Genomic DNA, 25,125 nt, shown 5'->3' with positions numbered 1-25,125 from the left:
AAGAGTTCAGCACAGAAGCAGATTTCTTTTTTAATTTGTATCTTGTGCTCCTGATCATCCTGTGCCCTGCGTACACTTCTGAGCTGTTATGACAAGTGAACTGGTAACAGATTAAGTGAGCAGATGTCTGATAAATGGGCATCTGGATTACCACAAACCTCTCCATAATCTGGAGAGAACTGGAGCATTATTGCCTGCAATCCAGTTTCTTAGGTTTTTCCTTAACCTTATAGGGCCAGATTCCTAGCTGGTACAGGAACCAGACCACTGGTTGTAATGAGTCCTCCCAATTTACACCAGCTGAAGATTTAGTCCAAAGCACACAAAACAAACAGGTCTGTGCCACCTTGTGAAAACTGACTGGCATATAAGGCAGCTTTGCTTAACTCTGAGCCTCGTGAGCTGTTTATATCTCAGCTTTTATGGAACAGGTAGAAAGGTGAATGAGCAAAATATGTCAGGAAAACCGAGTTGCTTATGTGCAGGAGTTCTTGATGTTTTTCTTTTGTGCTCAGTATCTGTTAGAGGTGGGCAGTGAAGTTGACTTGAAAAGAGCAGGAGTAAGCCTTTGTTCTTGAGAGAGTTCTTTAAACTTAAAGCAGAATTTTTTCTTGGCTGAGGATGGAGGAGTCAATAAAAAGTACATTAGACAAACTTTTTTCAGTTCAGTAATTTCATGTTTCATACACCTGAGAGAAAATAAACTCCTTTCCCTGGAAATGTTGTTCTTCTCTGAAGCTGTTACCTGACAATTTTCAAGAAGAAAAAAACATATGCTGCAATTTTTTTGTCCATAAATTGGTATTAAATGGAGTTCAGGCTGACAAAACCTACTGTGGTGTAGGATTTGTTCAACTTAGTAAATTCTCTCAGCACAGCAACTGGTCTTTTCTGGGTTCAAACGTTTTGATTAAAGGGATAATTTCCGCACATTGCTACAACTTTTCTGAAACTTGTTTGCCTGCTGGCAATGACTGTGTTGGCAGCATTCCTTTGAAATACATTGTGGATTTCAGAAACAGAGAAGGGAGAGGAAAAAAAGTTTTCCTGAAGTCTTGATCAAGGTCTTTGGCCTCTTTTTCCTTCTTTCAAGGAGGAGTTCAGTTGAGAGGGGAGCAGCCGTTTTCCTTAGGTTTTCCCTATGGGATGGGGCAGAGAGAGAGGGTGCTCAAGAACCTCCAGAAGAGACCTGGGCTTCTGGGAGAAGTGGCTGTGAGCAGCCCTTGTGGCCATGCCTGGCAGGGGTCTGGGCACTGAAGGGTGGGGCAGGAGGCAAAACACGAGGTCCTTTTCCTCCAGGGAGCCAGAGAACGTGGTTGCTCACTGTGGCAGGCAGGCGAGAGCAGATGTTCATTTCTTCTTCCATGCTGGGGAGATCTGTCACACCTGGAAAAGCAGCACTTCCCAGAGCCATGAGGGCTCTGCAATGCAGACACCTTTCTTTCCTCTTTCCTCAGCAGTTCATTTGGGAAGGAGCATCAGGACAAAAGATGAGATCGGGAAAATTCAGGACATGGTCGCTGGGAAAACACCATTATTTCTATTCCCCTTTTCAGCCACCTTTTGCATCTGTCCTTCGCAGCCTTGCTGGATAAATCTACCATTTGAAGCAATTCTTGCAACAAATTATTTAGCAAAGATTTTCTTTTTCTTTCTTAGTTTTGAGCAGTGATGGCATGTGCAAGTTCAGATCCACCAGACCTTGCTGTCAGTAAATGAGATCTAACAGTTCATCGGGTACTTTGATCCCAAAGCAGCTTTTCCAAACTCTTTCGCTTAATCGTGATGCTGATAAAGGCATAACTGTTGCACTAAGGGGAAGGATAGGATGGCAGCCACCCTCCCTTCCCTGCAGAAGAAACTACTCTTTGGTGTTATTTTTGGTAACCCTACATGAGTGCATTCCCTGCTTCGCCTTGCTTACAAAGTTTCTTACTGAAGCTCTGGCCTTGGCAATTTTGTGATGTTGCACTTTCTAAGTTTGTGACTCTCATCATTCCAGGCAACAAAATGTCGAGCAGAGGAAAAAGAAAGCACGCAGCAACAGTTTTGAAACTCAGCAACAACCTTGAGAAAAATGGCATTTTAATAATTTATCTGATGACTTTGAATAATAGTAATTTAATGGTTTATTCCAGCTAGTTATGATCTGATGTCACTGTTTTCTAAAGATAATGATATGAATTTACAATTGGTGTCTTCTCAAACAAATGGATTTTAAAATATTTCCTTGGTGAGGATTTGGTATTGACCAAGTGGAATAACTTTGCACAACTGTTGATAACAAAGATATATCGGTCTAAATACAACAAAACAAATTAGAGATTGCTAAGGACATTGCAGTATTCTATGGCTTACGTTATTTTCATCTGATACAGAGACTTTGAAGAAAAAAAAAGAAATGGAAACACGAGAAAGATGGCTTGAGTGAATTACATTCAGATTAGATCTCTATAATTTACCCAGGGATGCCATCTAACACGAGGTACACTGTAGTACACTTCACTGAAGCCTTGCTTTGCATGCTCACAGGACATACTGGAGCACATGAATGTAAATTTCTTTCTGTTCTTTTTTCAGATGCTGGCTCAGGATCTGGGGACGGAGGTAAGAGCCCTCTTTTAATATCTCTGTACTTTTGTGTACACACATTGTCTTCCACAATTTCAGATTCTGAGTGAATATGCTTTGCAATTTAGTTGTTGCACTACATATTGTCTTTCGTTCAGCTCTGTCTTTGAAAAAAGTGGTATTTTGCATTTCAGTCAAGCTGGAACCTAATCATGACATGCTGTTTTCTAGGGAAATTCAGAAAGCTGTGTTACTTCTAATAGGACTTGGAATTATTCATAGGTTGTGCTAGGAGCTCTATCTCCATCTACTGTTACAGTTGCACTCATTTGTTTTATGTTTAGGGTAATATTTCTTTTGTTTTTAAAACATGAGCCAAACCCTTGGCTCCTCCTCACTGGAGGATTCAAGCCAAATATTTTGTGGTAGCAGAGAGCATTGTTTCAAAGATATGAAGAAATGTCACAGGGAAGGAAGAATGTGTTTTTATAAGAACAGCAACAGCAAAACTGAATGTGGAAATAGCCTGAGCCCTTTGTGGCATATGGGGAATACTGTAAAATGTAGGTAAACTAGCATTTAAGTTGGGGTTTATTTTGGGTTTATTTTTTTTATTTCTTGCTGCAGTCATTAATGGATTTGCTTGCCTGACAGCAGTCCTTCTTGGAAGCACAAGTGTTGGGTCTGGGTAGTGCCCTGCCTCGGGGTAGGGAGTGTGACTTTTAGGGCTTGTAGGTCAGGCTTCCCTGGGAGGGCCAGGGCTAGTCTGGGTACCTGGGGAAGGTTGTCCTTGAGAGTTCCCTTCATTCTGCCCCAGCTCCCTGATAGGCTCAAGGAGCCCCATGGCAGGGCAAGGGCAAGGCCAGCATCAGGCGGGGAGGCTGCTGGGCTCCTCTGGCTGGGGCAGCCACCAGCAGCTGAGCCAGCTTTTGGCATGACACAGACAGCAGGGCTGGGCCCTGACCCAGTTTTGTGGCTGCTCCTGGTTGGGTTCAGGTTTTTCAAATGCAGTCACGTTACTTGGCAAAGTATCCCCTAGTCCTTGTTTAATTTTGGTAACCAGGATATCAGCAAGCACAATGTGCATGGAACATATTATTTTTACCTGTGAAAAGGTCAACAACATGAGCATGAGGCACTTCAAGGGGGCTGATTTTCTGACATCAGACTCAGGCTGTTTTCTGGAACTCAGGTCACTTCAAGATGCTTCAAGTCTGGCTCCCCAAAAACTGCAACATGAAATATTGCTAGTTTTTTCCAGCTATTCCTATTTTACTCTGATGTCCTTGTAAATTGTCTTTTTAAACCATTACACCAGAAAAATACCTTTTTCAGTGCTTATCAGAAATTTACAATTTGATTTATATGTATGATAGGATTTACACACCAATGGTCAATAAATTGGTTTTTGAATGAAGTTGTACGAAATTCATCACGCACGTATCAAGGAAGACAGATAAGGTTTTCACTTTGGTAACTGAGGAGGTGGGAAAACAAACTTGGCCACTTTCTGAAGGTAATGAATTCCATTCTCAGAAAGCATAGGAGTTAAAAAGCATGATTTCCAAACAGTTTCATTTTAGAAGTTAAGGTCGGCAGAAGATGAGCAGAGCAGGGCCTTGGGGCTGATTGCGCAGGTAGTAAGGAAGCAGATTTGTGAATGAGACGGAACCAAGTTGGGACATGTGTTTAAAGGTCTACAAAGCTGCCTTGTATTATTCAAGATTTAGTAGGCAGCTATGGCTGTTCTTGAAGTACAAAAGTATATTTATGTGCCCTAAGAAGCCAAAGAAGCTAAATCCAGACAAGTAAATACTGTCACTACATCACTCTTTACTAGACATGGTCTTGTTGTAAAAGCTGTAATAAATTTTGGATGTCATCACAGTAAGCCTTGTAAAATCCACTCCAGCAGTCATGAGTGGGGCATGTTCCCATAAGAAGCCTGAGGTCTTAGGCAATCTTGTGTTTCTGATTTTTCTTGAAAATTCTTTCTTTCTTGTGCTTCTCCAAGCAGTCTCAGTTAACAGAGTAACCAGTGCAGCATCTTTTTTATCAGAACTCCTGCCACAGGGACCCTGCCAGCCAGCCAGCTGGGAGATAAGGGAACCAAGTTTTCAACAGGCTTGTATCTCTTGGTTGGATTTCTTTGGTCTGATGAGGTACACATCCAGTAACAAATTAATTCAAGTTGTGTTTTTCTGGTTCTTAAAACATGGCAACTTTCCAGGTGGTTTCCCCCATGACTGACACCAGTTCAGCTCCCAATACTGCTGCTCCTTCAGTGGAGCTTTTCACATGAAGCTATAATTGCTAAAGGGCTCAGAAGAGCTGGAAAGGGGTTGGTGCAAGGGACAGATGCAGATAAGCACACCATGTGGTCATACAAGCCTCCTTTTCTCAGGACACTGGTCAGAGCATGAACAAAACAGCCAGAGGCTGTGTTTCCCATCTGGGTTTGCAGGGAAGTCTTCTCAATTTACTGTGTAGGATTTGGGGTTTTTTGCTCTCCTATCAGGGATGCTGACATCAGAGAGGTCCCAGCTTTTCAGCATTTTACTGATCTTGAGGGCTTTCCAGAGGTGATTTAATCCTCTTCTATGCAGCAATAACATATAAAAGTCCCCTTATTTGTAAAGTGATGAGGAGATCTTACTCTCATTTGATTACTGACCCTTCAGCATACACTTTTGGGGATACCCAGTAGATGGGTAGGACAGTAGGTGTTCGAGTTTCTTACTGCAGAAGACATTTTTCCCTGTAAATGAAGATGAAAAATGCAGAATCAAGAGCCATTTCAGTGTTTTGATTGCAGAAGCTGGGAGTATGGTGTGGAATTATTTAAAAACCCACATCCCAGAAAGATACTAATCAGAAAGCCAGAAAGGATGGATGTGAAAGACTTTATACAGAGAGTAATTTAAAGAGATTCCATTCATTTTCATCTATGCCGTTCTCTAGACAACTGGGTTTTTTTAGAACCCAATGATTCATGTTTTGGTCTTGAGCAGCTTTATAATGAATTCTTGCTCGTTTCCTGGCTTCCTTCTAACAGCAACAAACTCAAGATGCTGTATTTCATTATAGCTCTTAATGGGCTAAGAACATCTCTCCTTGGTTTCATTTTCACACTGAGCACTTCTTTGCCCTCCCTGCATTGTCTGCACTCCCAGCTCTGTTGACTGGCTTTCATTCACAGTCTGATGGATTCACTGGGGGTGACTGTCACAGTGGGTGTTGCTGTGACCCCCTCCATGGCAGTGCATAAGCACCTACCTTGAATTAGTTTCAGAATCTCCTTCAATTTCCGATCAAGTCCTGATGACTTCAGTGGGAATTCTATGGGGTCCTAGGTACACAGATCTTATCCTAGTTTGAATTTATGTTAATTCTTTATGATCTAGAATAAAGCAAAATTAAAATAAACCAACCAAACGAGTGATAATTCATCAATACCATCATCACCATTTATTTTACAGTAGCATCTAGATGCTAATTCTAAGATTAGGACTCCAGCATGGTACACCCTGACACTGTGAGGCACTTCTTCGCAGAGAGGGAGAGAAATAAAAACTGTGAAGCAGTCTGGATATCCAAGCTGGGCAAGGGCTGGAAGCTGCATCACGCTTCAGTGTCTGAATTGGGAATAGCACATGCTGCTTCAGAGCCAAGCCAGTGCTGGGGCTTTTGAACCCCAATGTTTGTCAGCAAACCCATATGACATCCAGAAAGATTCAGAGATTATACTGCTCTTAAATTTATTCCTGATCTGTTAGACAAACCTGAAAACCAACAACCTTACAAGCCACCTTCTTTTCCGCCTCTCTCTGCCTCTCTTGCTTTGTGTGTGTATTTTAAGGATGAGCGTGGCTTGTTTGTTTGTTCGTTCTTTCAATCTTAGCTGGAAAAAAAATGAAGTCCTGCAGCTCTTTGTAGGTGCCAACATGTAGATTTAATGATAGATTTGGTATTCTGGTCTGCCTTTCCTGTTGACTTAGAGATGTGTGAATAAACACATACATATTATAAATCTGTATGGAGCAGCAGTCATCTTGAGACACTAACCCAGAGAAAATAGGGAGGAAAAAATTAACACTTTGAAGCCTATGTTATTTTTTTTAAGGCAAACTGTAATGCAGCATGTATATACTTTTTTTTTCCTTTAATCAACAGGTAAATGGCTACTTTGACCCAGCTGCATTTGCATTTGTCTCCATGCTGTTTTTGTATGGCTTACTTGAATTCAGCAGCTCTGCTGCTTTTCCAGTGATTTCCCTTTCTGTTTTATTACAGTGTTGATTGATGGGCAGGCCTATGCAGAACACGGTGAATATTGCTGTAAACACTGTCCTAGCAATCACACTTGAGCCAAAATACACCATAAAACCTGGAGTGTATATTGGTTTGAATGAAGCACTATATAAAATGCAGTGCTGATAAACACACACATACACACATGTTCCCAATATACAGGAGAATACTCTGGCTGTTCTAGTTTAACCTTGGAAAGGTGTTCATATTTTGAGCTACAGATGCTTTTCCTGGGTTTAATAGGTGATTCAAGCTTCTCTCACGTGAATTTAGAATATTTGCTGACCCCATGTGCAATTGTCAACTGCAGTAAGGAAATAGGAAAGCTTCTTCTACCCTAATTTGATTTGGGAGATATAATTTAAAGCAGCATCAGAATGTCCAGAGTCAACTGTAAGCAACGTGCACTGACTGGGTAAATACCTCTGGAGGGAATGTTTAAATCTTAAATGATTGACCTAACTGTGGATGGTCAAATATGTCTCCTTTGTTAAACGGGTTTTTACCTTGTTAACCTCAGCATGGCACTGAGCCCAAACCAATAAGCTCTTTGAAAGGCCGGGTTTATTAGCTCAGGCTCTTCGCTGTCCTAACATGATTACATGACTTCCAGTTCAGGGCTGGTGCTCATCTGACCTATATAAGAGTTAGGTCAGGGAAAGGCAGTTCATGTCTCTTTGTGGCCTTTAAAAATCAGGAAAGGATGAAGTTCCCATATGTTTTTGTTGACTAGAAGAGAAGCACTTAGGCGTTCACAAGTGCCTGACTTCTAGACCCCTGCTCGGGGCATTTTGTGCTGGGTAGGGTGCAGTAACAGTTTCAGAAAATCCTAGGAAGGTATGGAGATGACCAGGATACCAGTTTTTGGGTTTCTCTTAGGCTCTCATTTGAGCTAAGTATTGAGCTCATTGACCCTGCTAGGCTGAGATGTTTGAGCAAATCCCCATATCTCCTAGAAGCTCTCCAAGGTTATAGATAATGTACCAGCCCTGGAAGATGTTGGGTTTGGATTTAGTTGCCTGGGTTCTTCCTGTGTTTTGCGTGCTGCTCCTGAAGCTAGAATGCAAAGACCCAATGAGAAGTCGTGCATTCTGTGCTTGCTGTGTTATTGATGGGCAGAAGTCCTTGCTGTGTTCCTGGTCCCATCAAGCAGGCTGTCGACACTGAGGAATGCCACGGGGAACAGCTGACGGGTAGTGAAAGAGTTGTGGCCCGTTTTCAGCCATTCATGCAAAACTGGAGAAAATGAATAGAAGATGCCATGAAGATCCCCAGACTTCTGTAGGCGAGAAGTATGAATGACGTTCATTCATAGCCTCTTTCCTGCATTATGCAATCCTTTAGGTTTTTGGCACTTTGTGTAAGTAGTTCAGAGCTACACAGGGATTCTATGAATGGAAGATGCTCACCTACATCAAAAAATACTGAGGATGCCCTGGTTTTGCTTTAGAAGTCAAAATTGCTTCTCTGCATAGAAACAGAGAAAAAAAATCCAAAATGTGCTGTCTAATCGCGCAATCTGTAAATCCATGAATAACTAAGTCATGAAATCATCAAACAAATCCTATGATACTCCAGCAAACAGATTAAAAAGGGAGCGCTCGATCACAAATACTCATTTATTGGTCTGTTCTTGTAAACACAGCAAGAGAGAGATGTCATGGTCTAGATTTGTCTGCTACATCTCTGTAAACCTGGATTAATTTTCCTTGTGACAACTGTGGAGTCACTAGAGATTAGCCATGATGACAGTGAGAGGCAAATCTAGCCCACTGTTCTGCTTTTTTATGCAGGGATTTCTTCCACAGAGAAAAGAAATTGGTTTTAACTTTCAAATGGCTCTTCCAAGCTTTCTACAAACACCTTATTTCATGGGGCAAGAGCATGTGTTCAAGCACGTGCCTCATTTCTATCACATGCTTAAATGCCATTGACTTTTGAATTTTCCTTCTGAATGTGGATGTTTTGCACAAGTGGGATCTGAGGCAGCCTAGGACTGACCAGAACCACTTCAGATCCTTATGCATCTCGTCATTATATATTCTGAGGTTTAGTGATTGAAGAAGCTGATTCACTGTGCACTTGCTTTGAACCGGTTTTGGTGTGACACGGGATTTTGTTAGATGCTCTCATGAGATCTTAAAAAATAACAAATGGGATGAGAACTGCCAAGTCTCTCTAAAGGTTCATGTATTTGCTTTCTGTGACTCCTGCATTTCAGACCTCAGCTGCATCTGGCAAATTTAATACATTCTGCACTGGATGTTTAAAATCCCTTTTGTCTAAGACGTTTTCTTTCCTTTCAGAGACTGGGAAATGAAACCAGAAATTTTGCCTGCTATTTTTGAAGTCAGTGGGAGCTTATCTGCAGGAAGGGCACAACTGATTCCTAGAGACTTAGCAAACTGGAGACAGCCACCTACTTTATGTAAATGCACACACACAGAGGACAAGCTTAATGAGTGTGGTGCAAGCCCAGGAATCCAGAGCAGCTCATAATCAAATCCAGATGAGTTAGAATTTTATGGGAGAGCATTACCAGTTCTTAAGATGTTGCCACGAGTCTTTTAGCCCAGGTTTTTTAATAGCTTTGTAGAAAATGCTTAGTTTCTAATTTAAAATAAACATTTTGCTTGTTGCTCAGGAGAATTCTTGAATAGAAGCCCAAAGTGTTTGACAGTAGGGAGATCTCTAAACTGAGGTACGAAAATGCCACAACTCAGGGAAGAAGAGTCAAAACCATTCCATGTTATTTCAGGTGAATTTTTTAATGCCTTGGACTTCTTGATCCCATTTGTTCTACCTGCATGAGAGTTAGATAATGATGGTGCCTATTTAAGCCCATTAAAAAAGCAGATACCAAAGCAGGTCTCTTTTTACCCCTGCAGCCCCATATATCTTGCAGGTAGCAGTGTAAAGAAAGCTAGTTGAGGAATTTTAATGTTGGTTATTCGTAAACCCAAGAACATGGGAAAGTTCTAAAGGTCTGAGAGAATGTACATGTGTAGATATTAAAAAGAGTAAAGGGGGGGAAAACGTCAGATATTTATAGGCCTGCCAATCTGACATTGATTGAGGTAGAACAGGGCATGCAGTCCCAGACCTGCTCAATAAAGAAATAAATGAGAATTAATGCTGAGCAATATGGGCTGATGTAATAGATTCTGTCAACTAATTGAAATGTTATTTATGAAGCTACAAGTTTGGTTGATATAGTGTACGTGGATGTCGGTGAAGCATTTGGCATGCTGCTACACGACACTATGATTAAGGAACAAGAATCATGCAAAATTGACGTGGTATGCAATTAGCGGAGTAAAAGCTGCCTTTCAGGATGTAATTACAAGTGGATTTATCATTGTTAGATGGACAGCAAAGCGATCAGCCTTATGCTCTTTATTTATTTGTTTGTTTTAGCAGTGGCCTAGGTGGGCACATACTTTTCTCACTGATCAGGTATCAAAAGGTATCTCTGGGGAAATAAGAAATGAGTGGTTCACTGTTTCAACCCGCTCTGATTTACACCACTTGTACTCTGGTACAAGTCCTTTAATGTGGCCAAACATAATGCCTCAACCACAGAGCAAAGACAAGAAAGCAGAAAGTGAGTGGGAAAACGCCACTGGGAACAGTGATGCTCCAAAGAAAGCTGAGTTTTGGTAGAGAGTGCTCTGCAAACGCAGCACGGCAAAGGGCCACTGGTATGTTTACGAATCAGACTCTTGAGCAGGAGTAAGGATGTCAGAGTACCTCCACCTTTACCAGAGGAGGTGGCTGCAGCTCCAAAGGCCCTGAGAAGGAGGGGAAGCAGGTGGTGTACAGTCAAGGGCGTGGCTGCCGAGCAAATGCAGCCCTGAAAGCTTTGATGCCTTAGGCTTTGTCAGGGGAAAGGAAAGGAAGGGGTTGCTTAGGTCACCATCAGTAAGTACCAGCATGGGGAACTCAAACGAGCAGCACGGCTCTTTAGGCTGACAGACAAAGGTCTAATGAGATGCTGGGCTGGCAATTAAAGCTAGACGAACTCTGAGTGAAGTTTATATGTGTGTTTTTAAAGGAAGGCAATAGCACAATGAAGTAAGTGATTAAAAGTTATGTAGGATTCTGCAGTGCTTGAGGTTTTGACCCTTGGATGTCTGCATTGCTCTGCTCAAATGAGAATGAATTTGAAAGTCCAGAGCCTCTGTCACATGGAAGAACATGCTCAGCAGACCCTTAGTTCTAGGTACCATAAATTAGTTTACACATGAAATAGGCAGAGTTTAGCCTATTTTGTTCAGCAGGATTGCTGTGCTAAGCAGTCCAGAAAGGGATTGATTATGTGGGCGTGTTTGCTCATTTCAGAATCCACACAAGTGTGTTTCTCTGCCCTCTCCCATCTCACTGTGTACATTTACATCTGCAGGTAGTGGAAGCAATGTGGGCTTTAGTAGCAAGTGGAAAACTTCATGCATAATGCTCTGCTAATTGCTCTGTATTAAAAAATAGGCCACACTACAGTGCATTTCATCCTAACACTTCTCTATGTTGCCAGGCACTGGATAACTTCAGTAGCTCCTGATCTCATCTGAGTTGTGATGGGCCCTTTTGGGCCTCTCTTTGTCCTGCACTGCTTCCCTGATTCCCAGTGTATTTACTGGTCTGCTCCAGCTGGTGCTTGGAGGGAGTCCTAAAGGGGAGGAGGATCACCAGATGTCTCTGGAGGATCTGTCCAGGATTTTTTTCCTCCTCATTTCTCCAGGGGAGGATCACACCCAAAGAGCTCTGAAGTTCCAACCAGTATTGATGATGATTAAATAGAATTTGATTTTTATCTGTTACTACAGAGAGCTTCCCTGTGTTTGATGTGGTGTGTGTGTGATTGGGAGGCAAGAGAGAAGGTACTGGGGCAGGCTGGAATTGCTTTGGCTCATATACCTTGTCCACTAGACTCAGACAGAGACATCTTCATATTTGTTATAATAGGGCCTTGATAAATAAATAGCTTATTCTTTTGTACAGTGCTTGAAATTTTCATCTAAAGAGGAGGAAGCCTCTTACATGAATCACAAGGCCAGTGCAGGACAGGTCTGTGCTGTAATTCATTTAGACAAATGTTGAAGTGATGTGATGGACTCAGGTTTGTTTAGATTAGTGGCCTTTTGAAAAATGAGTTGTCCCATGTATACAATTTTTCAATCTGTTTACATCTAATTAGCTGTTCAGATTGGCTAAAATTAAGCGGTGTCACTTGTAACGCATTCAGAGGTGAGGATATGATAAAAGAGGCTCTTTTATAATCTCTTCAAGTGGCTCGGAGCACTGGCGTAGTGTGAACTGAGGGCGTGTGGAAGATCAATCTGTAAGGTGGAAGCAAATATAATCAAGCTGCAATCTCACAAATGTAGTGAATTGTCTAAAGCACCCCTCTGGTACTGATTCAGAGAGAGAGCAAGTTTTCCTGTCATCCTCTCCCAGGACTTCTTTTTGGCAGATGTGCCTGGCTGGCTGGGGTGTGGTGTGGTGTTGGGGCGGCTGCCCTTGTACACTGGATCTTTACGTGTTCCACTATTGATTCCTGCATGCTGCATATTCCTCCCTGGAGACAAGTCATTTGAACAGCTTGAAATCTAAAAACTGATTGCTGCAATGTCAGGTTTCTAATTCTGCAGCGCAGCTGACAGCTCTGGAAAGTCCCTATCAAAGGCAGAAAATACAAAATTCTTCAGCAGACTTTGTTCTGCCACCATACGGCCCCAGTTCTATTTTACTGCTCCAAAGCCTACAGGCTTTCACGTGTTTCTGACCAAAAATTCTGCTATTAATATGGAAGCTTCTTGGCAATTAAGCTGTTCTTATTGCTGCATCAGTGCTTTTAGACCGTGACCAGCACGCAGCACCCTCTGCATGGCAGCAGCAATTCACTTCTCGTGCTTAGTAATGGATACACGTCCAAGGAGATTTTGGCACAGGTTCTCTCAAATATTTTTGAAAGATGTTGTTAGTCTTTTCTTTCTTCCTTGGCTCTCTGAAAGCTTTTGCTAGTAATGTGCAGAACAGTCCCCTGCCCTTGTATAGCAATCCCGGAGAAATGGAGCATTTGAGTGTTTGCAAAGCTGTGAGCTCTGCCATGGTGAGTATTGGGTGCTGTCACCTGGATCCTGCCTCCAGTGTCCTGTGGCATGGCAGAGCAGTGCTGTCCCCTCTCAGCTGGACACTCAGCCTCGTAGTACAGGACACCATGGGCTATGGACAAGTCTCCCCTGCCCCATTTGTGCAAGGAGTGTCCTGGTGTCCTGTCTCTCTTCGCAGGACCTGGTATGCTGGGATCAGTGGTGATGATGCACCTGTGTATCTGTGCTGGAAATGAAAGCTCAGCAAAGTGGCTCAGAACTTCAGGGGCAGGGTCCTGCCATTCCCTCAGATGGCACAGGAACAGCAGCAGGGGCCATTTAAAAGCTGGCAGGAGGAGTGCCCTGTGAAGCCTTTGCAGGCAGCACTGGAGAGGCTCAGCAGATGACACTGTGGCAGCACAGCTCATGGATAAGATGGCCTGGCTGAGCTGTCCGTGTGCCAGGGATCTACCTAGACAGCAGCATGGAAAAACTGACACTTGCCCAGGCACCTTTGTCATCACAAGCCCCTCCTGACCCAGCTCCCTTGGATACTGCCCATAGCTGCTTTTGCACCCCTTGTATTTCCCAAAAGGAGAGGGGAACTGAGGGCACCCAGCAAGTTACACAGTCAAAGCATGAGATGTCAGGGATCAGGCCCGTGCCGAGCCTGGCTCCATCCTTGCTGTTGGAGTTCTTTCTGGTTTCCTCCTGGGGTTTTTCTCCTCCTGCCCCTGTGGTGGTGACTGTTCCCTTGCTGTGGTAGCGTTTGGGCCAGGCCAGGTTCCATTGTGTCAACAGGGGAAGGTTGCATTTTCTTGTGGTGTGGGATCCTGGAAAAATGTGCTTCATCAGATCTGAGGCCCTCAATCTCAACGTTTCATCAATCTCCTAAAGGTAAGGGTGCCAAATGACTAAGCAGTGTCTATAGGCAGCAGCAATAATTTTGGGGTTTTTGTTGAAAAGAGAGCATTTTACACAGAGAGGAACTCTTTTAAAACCAGTAGAGTATATCTGTCTCTGAACCCATTAGTGTTACTTATGGGCTCAGGATACAAAGGTGCAGCATGCACTAGCACCTCTGCTATAAGGAACCCTTTTCTGGATGCTCTTAGCTGCATAACAGCTGCTTTTAGTCTGAAATTTTCCTTCTATTGTCAGGAAGATTTTCTTGGATTCCCTTTCTATTTGAAAACACTACCATGAGCCGCTTTTGAATTGACAATAATACGTATGAAGTAAAAAGTTTTGGGTTTTAGGCATTCATTCTTACTTGAAAAGAGCAGTTTTAACAGCCATGAGCTGGTACCGGGCAGTCTTCCACAGGATTTTCTGTTTTCTTTGTGCCTATCCATCTACCCTCTACCTGAGGTTTAGGTACCTCCTTTCCATCTCAACTCCTGTGCTACATTTGTTGGTTAAAAGAGAACCTCTTGATTTCCATGTGCAGTTATGTTAAGGTAAACCTGTTTTACAGAGATCAGCTACACTGAGAATAATCTAGGATTTGTTACAGTCCCAAGCCAGTGCTAGGGTGGACAAATAAATACTCTTAATTTGGAAGTAATGATGAGAAAATCTGTCAGTGATTTATGTATTGGAAAGAATATCTGAAGTAACTTTTGAGAGCATTACAGTTATCTGCAAACAATTACAAATGCAGAACACAAGAAGGCTTAAAGTTGATAAACAAATGGGAAGAAACCTCTACACATAGTACCCTGGGAATTCCCCAGGCTACTTCACCGTATTTTCCTGTCTTCATCTTTAGGTTTTCCTGCTAGATTGCTTTTCAACTTCATAGGAAGGAGGGATTTTGCTCTGTCTTAACTAGGGAATTAAACAGCTGCTAGGGGCAGAAAAAAATGGTGGCACAAGCAATCAATCTTTCATCGTATTACACAAGATGTATCTTCTTGAAGAGATTACTGGTGCAATCTATATAATTAGGAATATGCACCCCCATTTGTTTTAGATAATACGTGGTGGCTAGGCATATAATCTGCATTTTCTCCTTTCCCATAAAAGCGCTGTGCCTTCAGGATCAGGGCCTCAGTTGTCTCTGCTGTTTCTGTGTTTAATGGCATTGTAGAACTAACTGATGAAATGCTATTAATTTGGAGGGATGAAGAAGGAGCATAAGATCCCCAGCAGACTCTGATCTGACTGCAGTAAACTGCACAGGGAGCTGTCAGACTGCACAAGTTGCTAAGGTCAGGTTAAATTAGTGCCCGATTACTTGTACAATGGTAGTAGGTGCTAGCATGTATGGTACAAGTGTCACTGTATAAATCCCAGCAAATTCCAGTCTTAAATTAATGGCATGGAGAATTCATTTAGTCATGTCACTTGGCAGATGGCAGTGTCTCGGAGTGGGGCAGGCAGTGAAATTCTTTTTGTTTTTTAGGACTTAGTACAACTTTTAGCGTTATTCATAAGGGGTTGGACTGGCTCACCTTGGTGTCTCAGCTGAGCTTATAAGCAGTTCTCATCTTCCTTACCTCCCATGAGGGGGAAGAATGGTGGTGAAGGTGCCATCACCTTGTGGAGACAAAAGTAAGCGCACTGTCATGGTCATGTTTGTACATAAACAGGAGAGGCAGGGGACACTGCAGAGCACCCTGGCCTGGTGACCCTTTGGGACACATGCTGAATACATCCAAGAGAGGTGGTGAGGGAACACAGTGAAGCACAGAAGAAATAGCCAGTGGTGAGGAAGGGAAAGCTCTTCTGTTCTCATCCTTCTTGCTGTGGTTGCACTGTTATTGTCTGGAAAGATTTAGTGCCAGAGAGTTTCATAAAAGACAGTAATCCTGCAGGTTGTGTTACAGAACTTCTCTTCCTTTAAGGTAGGCGGTCACACAAGGCTGCTGGAACATGGCTCTCGGCAATAGCAGCCAGTTATGCCATAAACACCATTACGACAAATGTCTCGTTCACCAGAGGCAGCCACCAGATGATTTATCTAAACCTTAGTCTGCTGCTGGCCAGATTAATTTTTTGTATGTTTTACATTACACTGCCATTAAACAAATACTTTTAGAATTATAATCCTCTCCTAGCTTGAGTTTCATCAAAATGCTCAACAAAGATTCCCCTCTCTTTGGAGGAAGGACAAAATACGTGCTTTTTAAGAGCTCCTGTTGTAACCAGCGCCTCAATGTATAGTTTACAGGCATTGTAGAGGATTAGCTAGAGAGTACTCCAGAGGTGCTCTTCACTTGTCATCCTGCAGCTGACAATGTCAACTGAGGGAGAAGAATGTAGGTAAGAAATGCAAATAAGCCAAAGAGAGTGAAAATGTTGCTTTTTCCTTTAGCTTGTCTTTCAAAAACAGGTGGTGTAATTTCTGATCCTTTAAACCTACCCTTGAATGAAAGTGTGTTAGGGCGTGCTCCAAAACATTTCCCTACTAGTGCCTTCTGCGTAGAAACCATTCTGACTATGAAAAGCTGTGCCTCTGCTTTTACATTCAGAATTGCAATTTTGTAAAAAAAATTCAAGCTTTTAAGCCAACCACAGTATCCTTGTGAGAAAAAGAAGAGAAAGGTCAGTGAAGCCCATCCTTGATGAGAAGCAATCCCAACTGACATTCAGAAAACTGGGGTGGTAAACTGAGCCTAGCTCACGTGGGGCAAACATGATCAACCTTTTCACTCATTTCAGCTGCTGCTGGACAATAATTTTCATCTAGATTTAGTCTTCAGCTAGATTTAATTGAGAAGCTGGTTTTGCTAATGAATTTGTCGGAGTTTACTGGCCCTGGAAGTTTTTGCTGTAATGCAGTCAGTATATTAAAAATGTATACCACAACAGAAGCAGTTTTGTAAAACAAGCTTTAATGCAGCATCTGCTTATTTGTGCCTTGGGGATGTGAGACAACAGCAAACTGCTTACTGCTTGAGAAATCAGTACACCACCACAGGCGTTGCTCTGGTGTTAGAAGTCAGGGCAGTGCCTTAATCGGGATGCAGATCAAATTGCTGTGTTGATAATTAGAAGACAATAAGCTTGCATGAAATTGAACCAAGATGAATTGAAATCAGGTAGTAATTTTCCTTAATGCTGACTGGAAGTAAGCCATGTCAGAAGGTAACCAGGATGCAATATTGTTTGCTGTTATAAAAAGGTCCATTTAAATAGCTCTCTCTCACCGAAGGCTATTTAACCTTTTGTAGGTATGAGCATTACAAGGGAGCCTAATGCATATTTTGTGTGCATTATTCTGCCTAAATGCATGCCCACAATTTTTATGTTTCTATGTGCATATTCATCATGGATCAGGCTGGGGTCAGTGTATTTCCAAATCATGTCACTGGAGATAGCCAGGAGCAGCTGTTTCCAAAGAAGGTGAAAGAAGCTTCATCCTTGAGCTACCCTAGTGGGAAATGGCTCGCTGAAAACCACCAACAAATGCTTGGCTTGTGCACCAATATGGGAGTGTAAATGTGAACATGAGTGGTCTCATAAAAAATGTGTTTGTATGTGAGAACCAGCTGTGAATAAACGAAATGCTGGGGTCTGGTGATACGATAATGAGTTCAACAGCGATCCCCTTTGCTGGAGTGAAACCAATTTCACTGGATGTTCTGTTTTCCTTGGATTCTGAAAGCTGAACACAAGACCCTTCAGGATGCTGAGGACCTTTCCCTGTGCTGGCCCTTATCTTGTTTGCTTCTGTGTGCTCCTCTCAGCTTCAACTCCTTTGTAAAAGACATGTTGTTTTAGGGGAGCGCTGCTACTCTTGAGAGCATTTTCTTTCCCAGCATTTCAGCTTGTCCATTTCCTCCCCGTGCTCTTTGTGCACTGCTTTCTGTGCTAATAGGACATTACTAGTTATATCTTTATTGAGTTCTGTTACTAATTGTTTGGTGACTGACTGTGGCACATTCCCATAGCATGACATAACTGGTTTGTTGTATTTTTTCATAGCGCTTCTTTCAAAGCAGATGAGCTTGTGCTTATGTTGATCAGTAACTAAAAGGAAGGCAGCATTTGAAAGCTCATAGATACAGTACGGCTGTGAGCTTTGGCTTGCTCTCATCAGCAGCCTTATGGTGGGTTTAATTTGGAAATCATTATTTGGACAAAACTGGGGCAGAGCTGCATCTCAGCTGGTCCCGAATAACCTCGCAAACATCAGCCTCTCAGTGCCTGTGCAGCTCAGAGAGCAGATGCGCTGTTTATTTACAGACAGATGTAACTGGAAGCTCAGATCTACGCCTAATTTTGCACTGCTGCAGTGAGCAGTTCTAAAAAACTGTGTAGGCGCCTTGCCATCACTCAGGCAGCAGGACAGGAGACGTGCTGTGGAGCTTCGCCAAGGTAACATCCAGGAAACTTCCCATTGACTCCTCTCCTGCTCTCAGCTCCAGAGCACCACTTCAGGTGGTGATAGCAGTACAGAGCAGAGTATTAAGATGAAGTGTCGTTTCTGTGTATGGTGTTAATTCAACTATCAAAACCATCAGCAGAAGCCCTTGCTGAAACTGGAGGCATTACTATGCTGTTCATTTCGGCAGATATGAATAGGGAAGGGTTTTGATACCCTTTCTGCGCTCCATGCCGGAGCAGTCTGGGTGCAGGCAAGTAGAGATGACCAGTGACATTGGGTGGAGATTTATAATTCCCAAGACTGCAGCTGGAGGAGTGAATCTGGTGGTGGTATGGCTCTGCCTGAAGCCTGATAGCTAAATTAAACCATCCACGGCAGTGTGTAGGCATTTAATGCTTCCCCTAGTCATGTAATACTGCAGAAGGAAGTACAGGTGATCTGAAACTTTGCTTCCTGAAGTCTGGTGCCTCAGGAAGTGCCTTTGTTTCTGAAATGTCTGCCTCTAAGTATTTATTCAAGCACTTAAGGATTATTCAGTCAGATGCTTACAAAAGAAATAAATTCCTGAGAATACGTGAAATGTTTTTCATCTATCATGTCATGACAAAAAGCTGATGTAACTTCAGCAGATACAATGACTTGTGCCATTCCTGAAGGGGGTCAGGATTCAAAGAAGGTCTGAGTTTAGTGCCTTCTGCTTAAAGGCATTTAAATGGCCTTCAAGCCATTTTTAAGGATCATCCATCCTTTTTAAGGATCATTTTTAATGATCCTTTTCCTGCTTTGTTCTTTTGGAAGCTTGCTTTCTCTAAATCTGAAGGCATTTTGTGGCTATTCCTTAGACCAGAAAAGGAGAGAAGTGCTATGTGAGTGTCAGTGTTTGCATACGCATCATGTAATATATGGGCATATAATAAGCAAGAACAAGTTACTTATATTTTAAAAAAATCAAAATGATTGGTTCATTTATTTTTAAAGCCATGGAAAGCAGGATTGTCCCTTTTTTCTTTCTTTTTTTTTGAAAGGCCTGCAGCAGGCAGAGACTATGGAAACCTGCATTATTAAAATTGACAATCACAATAATGCTCTAAAATCCACAGGAAGAAGCTCTGATGATTGAAAAGCCAAGGAAATAATCAGTAGTCAAGGGCAGATAGGGTTCCTAAAGGGATTCCAGCTTGTAGAGAAGAAATAATACACCAGGAAGTAACAAATAGAATTAATTGGTTCTTCAAGTAGAACAGTTACAGAAGGAAGGAGGATTATACATATGTATTATTATTTAAATAAAGTGAATGAATAGAGGACTCCAGACCTGCGGGTAGCACACAAACACTACTAAGAGACCCTGGGCTGCAGAAATAAATCTGCATTACAGCTGAGCAAGGAAAGAGGATAACAAGGTGCAGCAGGTCCACTTGAACTTATTTTGGCGGGTGATGAATTTGTTAAAATGTTAGACTTTCAGGTTTTAAAATCACATTTTTGAACACCAAAAAGTTCCATTTGCTTTTCATTTGTTTGTATTTTCACGGGTCCTTGGTTGCTCCAAAATAAGCAGCTTCGGAGCTGGAATTCTGCAAGCCTGACATTTAAATGGCAGTTTCAGTTGTATGTAATTTTCTTCTTCAGTCCTTTTGGGAGTATTTTAGTGTCCTATTATGCAGTGACTGTACTACAAACTGGAGTTGTCTGTGTCCAGTGGATTGCATGTCCTCTTCCATTTCATCTCTGGCTCTAGGTGGGAGTTCTGTGTGGGAAGCTTACAAGATTTGAGAGATGTTGTTGTTTGTAGTTTGGCTGTGTGCTCTAAGTATGAAGGTACTGGATAAACATAAAATACTGTTCTAATTGTGAAGTGGAAAATCTTCAGCAAGTCTAAAGTCTGAAACTGGTCACAGCAGCTACACTGTTTCCATTAGTGGAAATCCCTATAGCATCTTTCAAATAGACTTCATGTGTTTCTCCTAAAAGGCATAAACCAACTTTTTGCTTTTCCCAGCTCTTATAATTACAAGGGATAAAAATGTTTAGGATTTCAACGAGCCTTTCTGCGTGAGTGCAGATGTGACTCTTGGTGACTCAACCATTTCCCAGAACTTAAGTCACCCTCTATGTAATTATTCCAAAGAATTATCCTTCCAAAATTAGAAGAAAAAAACATGTAATTACAACTGCAATATTAACATACTTAATGTCTGCCTAATGTCTGAGCATCAAGTCAGAGACCGTATTTTCAAGAAGTATATAAACTGTAAGCAAAATGAATTGGGCCCCGCAACATCTTCAACGACGATTCTAAATATATGAGCTCTGCGTCATTTATGCCATGATTGGCCATGGAAGCCAAAGAGAAACTGAGGAAAGTTACATTTCATTCTAAATGCTCTTTCTCTACCCTCTTTCTCCTTTACATATTGATCCGGCTGTTTTGTCAAGCGCAGCAATCTCAGCTCAGCTCGCCGTGGGCTGCCGAGGTCCTGCCCTGCCTTTTGCTGGCCTGGCGGTTTTCTCGGCCCCTTCCAGGACAACACCCAGCAGGGAACAGCTCCTGTGCCCGTGGCTTTGTCCTCTGCCGACTGTTGCAGTGCAGGGCCTCAGCAGAGGGCCAGGCATGGGCCAGGAGTGCCTCAGAGGAGGGACAGCAGAGGAGCTGGGGAGGATAAACCTCTGTGTGAAGCTACGTGGTTGGAGTGGTCCGCAAGGATCGTGGTTGTCAGTCCCACATTTCTCTTCCTTATGGAAGAATTCACTTTTTAAAAGGAGCGAGTGTCTGTTGTGGAAAATGGGGAGGAGGAGACAGATCAGGCCAGAGGTATGTGTGCAAGAGCAGTGGAAGAAGAGATGCTGTTGAAAGCCCTAGAGTTGTGTTTTGTTTAAGGGCTTAGTCAAATAGAAACACTAGAGCCTTAAGTAGAATCAGGTTGTGTGAAATGAGCATCATCTATGAGTTTTGGTGTTTGTTTTTTTCATAACACCTGGTTGAACTCCCTCTTTTTTTTCCAGAGGACTTTGTTTTGTGCTTTAGCAGCTGGTTTGACTCCACCTATTTAAAAAATGAGTTTTGAGATTTCTCACCCTGATTAAACCTTACTGGACTTCTGTTCACAAGGAGCTTTGAGAGCTGGAGTGTGGGAGAGGAAGGCAGCACTCTCACATAAGTGGTAGAAAATGTGACTTGCAGCACAGTGCTACATTTATGTGACGTGACATGCTCACGTGAATCAAATGTGCTATTTTTACGGCATGTATTAAATGTGAAATTGTGACTGGTGTTAGATCAGTGCCAGAACTCCTGCCAATGTGCCATGTAATTTTATTTTAAGAATGAAAGGTCTTGAATGAGAACGCTGTATTTCCAGCAAATTTATTCCATTTGTCTAGGGTCAGCTATGCCCATAGGTCGTTGCCCCCTTTATGTTTGATTTCTTCCTTACACGACATTTGATTTCATCTCAGAATATGAGCAGAGAAAGCCTAGGTGGCTTCTGCAGCTGTAAAATAATGTACAGTGCATGAGAACATCCCTTTTGTGTGAGGTGTGCTCCACATCTTCAGCCAATGTTGACTGAAGTCTCTGGAGCTGTGTTAGCACAGGTCAGCAGAGGAAGAGCATAACCCAAGAGGTGAAGAGTTGAAGCACCCTTGGCTGGGAAATAACCCCTCCCAAAAGTGGGGTGGAACACCAAAACCGTGGTACTATCTACAGCACAGACAGCCCAGGGGTCTGTTATTCATACAGAGATTATTCCAGAGCATGGTAAGTAGTTTGTGGATCCCTGGCTTGAGACATTTTGTTTTGCTACAAAAATGTGAGGTTTCAGAGGAGTTGGCTCCTTAAAGTCATGTCACGCTGTGCCAAGGAAAATGCCTGTCTGCTTTTAAAACATAGACGTGGCTTTGATCCCTCTGTGTCAGAAGGAGGTGATTAATGCCAGGGACAGACTGGCACTGGAGGAAAGGAGAGTCATGGTGGGCACCAGACTCCTGAGGAACCCCCCCAGCTGCAGCAGGGGCCTTTGAGGCGGTGGAAGAGCAGCAGTGAGTCACTGTTTTGGCTAATTGGGGTCTGTCAAGTTCAAGTACAACACTGGGGACAGAAGGAGGCAATACACAGATGAGTTTAGCAAAAATAAGAGTAGAGGGGGTTCTGATATTTACCTCTGAAGCGTTTCTCATCTCTCATTATGTTCAGCTAAGTTCACATCTCTAAAAATAAAATTAAAAAAAAAAAATCCCACAAATATAACATGATTTCAGGAAATTATTTTATAGTAATTATAGCTAATCCAATTAAAGGTGATTCGTAATGACTGCAAATTAATTACAGAAATACTGGATTTAATGAGTGGATTACTATTTGTTTTGATAAAAGAGAAAATGCAAATATCAAGCTAGACTATTTAGTTCACTTAGATCACACTGAGCTCAATACTGCTAGATTTACAGTACCATTTGTTTCCACAACGAGGGAGAGCATAGTCGCAGCTGAACACATGGAGACAAATATCAAGCCCTTTTCCTTTCAAGGAGTGTATTTGTACGACACGGTCAGACTTTCATGATTTTCCTATAATGGAAATCAGACGTGATGTCTGGGGTCAGAGCTTGGTGTGATGCATTGTTAAGTACAGAAGTATCTCTTTTTCTTTTTTCAGTCAGTTTCTATCTAATTTTCAGTATAAGCTTGCTGGCTTGTGCATGGGTTGCTGCTTGACAAGATGCTTCCACGTACACACAAGGTACGCACCACGTACCTGTTCTCCCATCCAGCAAGAAGCTGAGTCATTGCTGTCTTGGCTGATCCTGTAGTGGCCTGGTCCTGCAGCTGGGAGGATATGTGGAGAAATAAAGAGGTGTGTGTTTGTAGTCAGGCCAGGCAACTGGCAGCCTGGCAAACCCAGGGTGCGCTCAGGGGAACAGGCCTTGGTGGTACAATAAATGCATGGGCGTGGGAAGGGACGTGGGAGTGTTGCATCCTGCAGCTCTGAAGGGAAGCAAGGGCAAGTGCAGGGTTGAGATGTCCAGGGCTTTGATGGGTGGTGCTTTGTGTAGAGGTGCTGGCTGGGGGACACAAATCTGATACCACAGCTCTGCTTCTGCACCTTCCTGGTCACCAGTTGTGTGGTGTTATCCTGCTTGCCAGGGGTCTGAAACATGGGAGAATTTAAAAGCTGGCACCAAGGGCTGGCTGTGTGTGTTGAAGGTGGAAGAAACACGTGTTGATAAGGCTCAAGTCTTGGGAAGTCACCAGGTTTATAAAGCCAAGAGGACCTCCCATATCAGATAACGCAAGCGTCTTGAGGCTCTGATGGGGAACTTCCCAAGTTACCAAGCATTGCACGTGTAGAAATGCAGAGGCTTGTTCCAGAGAGGTGCACAGACCTTGGCCAGGTGGTTCCTTACTGGGCTTGCCACCTTCATCACTTCATAGAACTCTTCCTCTGCCTTTTTCTCATCTTGTCCAACCTGTCACTTCATTCTGACTGTCCATCAGCTTCTTATCTAAGTGCTACCACCATGCCAACCACTTGCTCCCCTGGACTCGCTGCATCATCGAAGATTTTGCAGCTCTAAGTCGCTCTTAAGGCCTTGATAATGCAGTTGTATTAGCAGTTTTTCTAAGAGTCTAACTCTGCTTTTGTCATCAAAGGTGATTGACTAAATAAATGGAAATGAGCTTCCTTCCCAGCAGCTCTTGCAGCAAATTAGCAATGGAACAAACTCTGGTTCCTAAGGAAGTCAGAAACTACTGAGCAACCTGTAATCAAGGTTCTCCTAATGTTGTGTTTTAAGTAGACCCATTATCATAGCAATGTCTTCCTGAAAGCATTTAGACTTCATTACCCTATTAGAGAAATTAACATATTTTAGCTGATAAGCTTCTGGCACATTCAAAAACTTGCAATAATGCTGGGTGTTGAAGCTACTCTAAAACATGCTTTCATTAACAGGGGCTTGTGCCACATAGGAAATGTATAAATAGAAAAACCACAATTAAAATGCCGCATTATCTTGTTCTAAACTTAGTGTGTCTTGAAATTTAAGTATACAACATTATCTTTAGAATTTTCCAGCAGAATTTTTCAATTTTATTAGTATCGAGGGAAAGAAACTGGATGTGGTTGGGGATTTTGTTGGTTGGTTGATTGTTTTGTTGGTTTTTTTTTTAAAAAGAGCTGAATTTCAAATATGACTGTAATAATTGTCTTTTTAATTAAAATTGGAATAAGTCTTTTTAGACCGGTCACTGATTCTAAGAGATAACTGATCATTGCTGTGGTATTCAGAGGAGAGATTGCACAGGAACACATCAGGAAGAAATGACAAGGAGGATCAGCAGGGTCAATGCAGAGCCCAGTGTGAGCATTGTGTGTAATTGCAAAGTCAACAGAGAAGAGCCGGTTTATGCCAGAATTTGATCTTGAACAAGAATGAAAAATAACAGAGTCCATAAATATGGATGGAAGGAGAGCTTCCTTTTTTGCTTCTTGCAAAAATAGCCAAAATTCAGATTTCTGAATGCTTTCATGGTCAGAAGAATGTATAAAGCCAGTTCCTGTGGTTTGGGTTCACAGCAACTCTCTCCTCCAAAGGTCCTTAATCCAGCATGATTTCCAGCACAGCCTTTCCATCAGTGGGAGCTCCGGCTGGGTATCTCATCTGAATGAAGCCGCTTATTCTCGTGAGGCTTGTAGGGAATTAGTATTCTTTTAAAATCTGATCCAAAAGTTGTGGGAGTCATGCAGAGATTGATGGAAAGAGAAAATCAAAAAGTTATTGTGCTTCTCTAGCAGTGATAGAAGTAGCATGTGATCT

The 25,125-nt window shown here is 42.4% G+C and overlaps 1 protein-coding gene across 1 annotated transcript in view; it reads left to right on the top strand.

Moving 5' to 3' along the window:
* The window catches only part of TMEFF2 (transmembrane protein with EGF like and two follistatin like domains 2), a 125,554-nt gene that overhangs the window by 7,881 nt on the left and 92,548 nt on the right, over positions 1–25,125 (top strand). Inside the window, exon 4 of the mRNA XM_048309739.1 lies at positions 2,581–2,607. Within this exon, the coding sequence (XP_048165696.1) occupies positions 2,581–2,607 (27 nt within the window). The remainder of the gene's footprint in view (positions 1–2,580; positions 2,608–25,125) is intronic.

Source organism: Corvus hawaiiensis, chromosome 7 (genome assembly GCF_020740725.1).
Source record: "Corvus hawaiiensis isolate bCorHaw1 chromosome 7, bCorHaw1.pri.cur, whole genome shotgun sequence".
Taxonomy (NCBI): Eukaryota; Metazoa; Chordata; class Aves; order Passeriformes; family Corvidae; genus Corvus; species Corvus hawaiiensis.
This window is presented reverse-complemented; position numbering and strand designations above follow the sequence as displayed.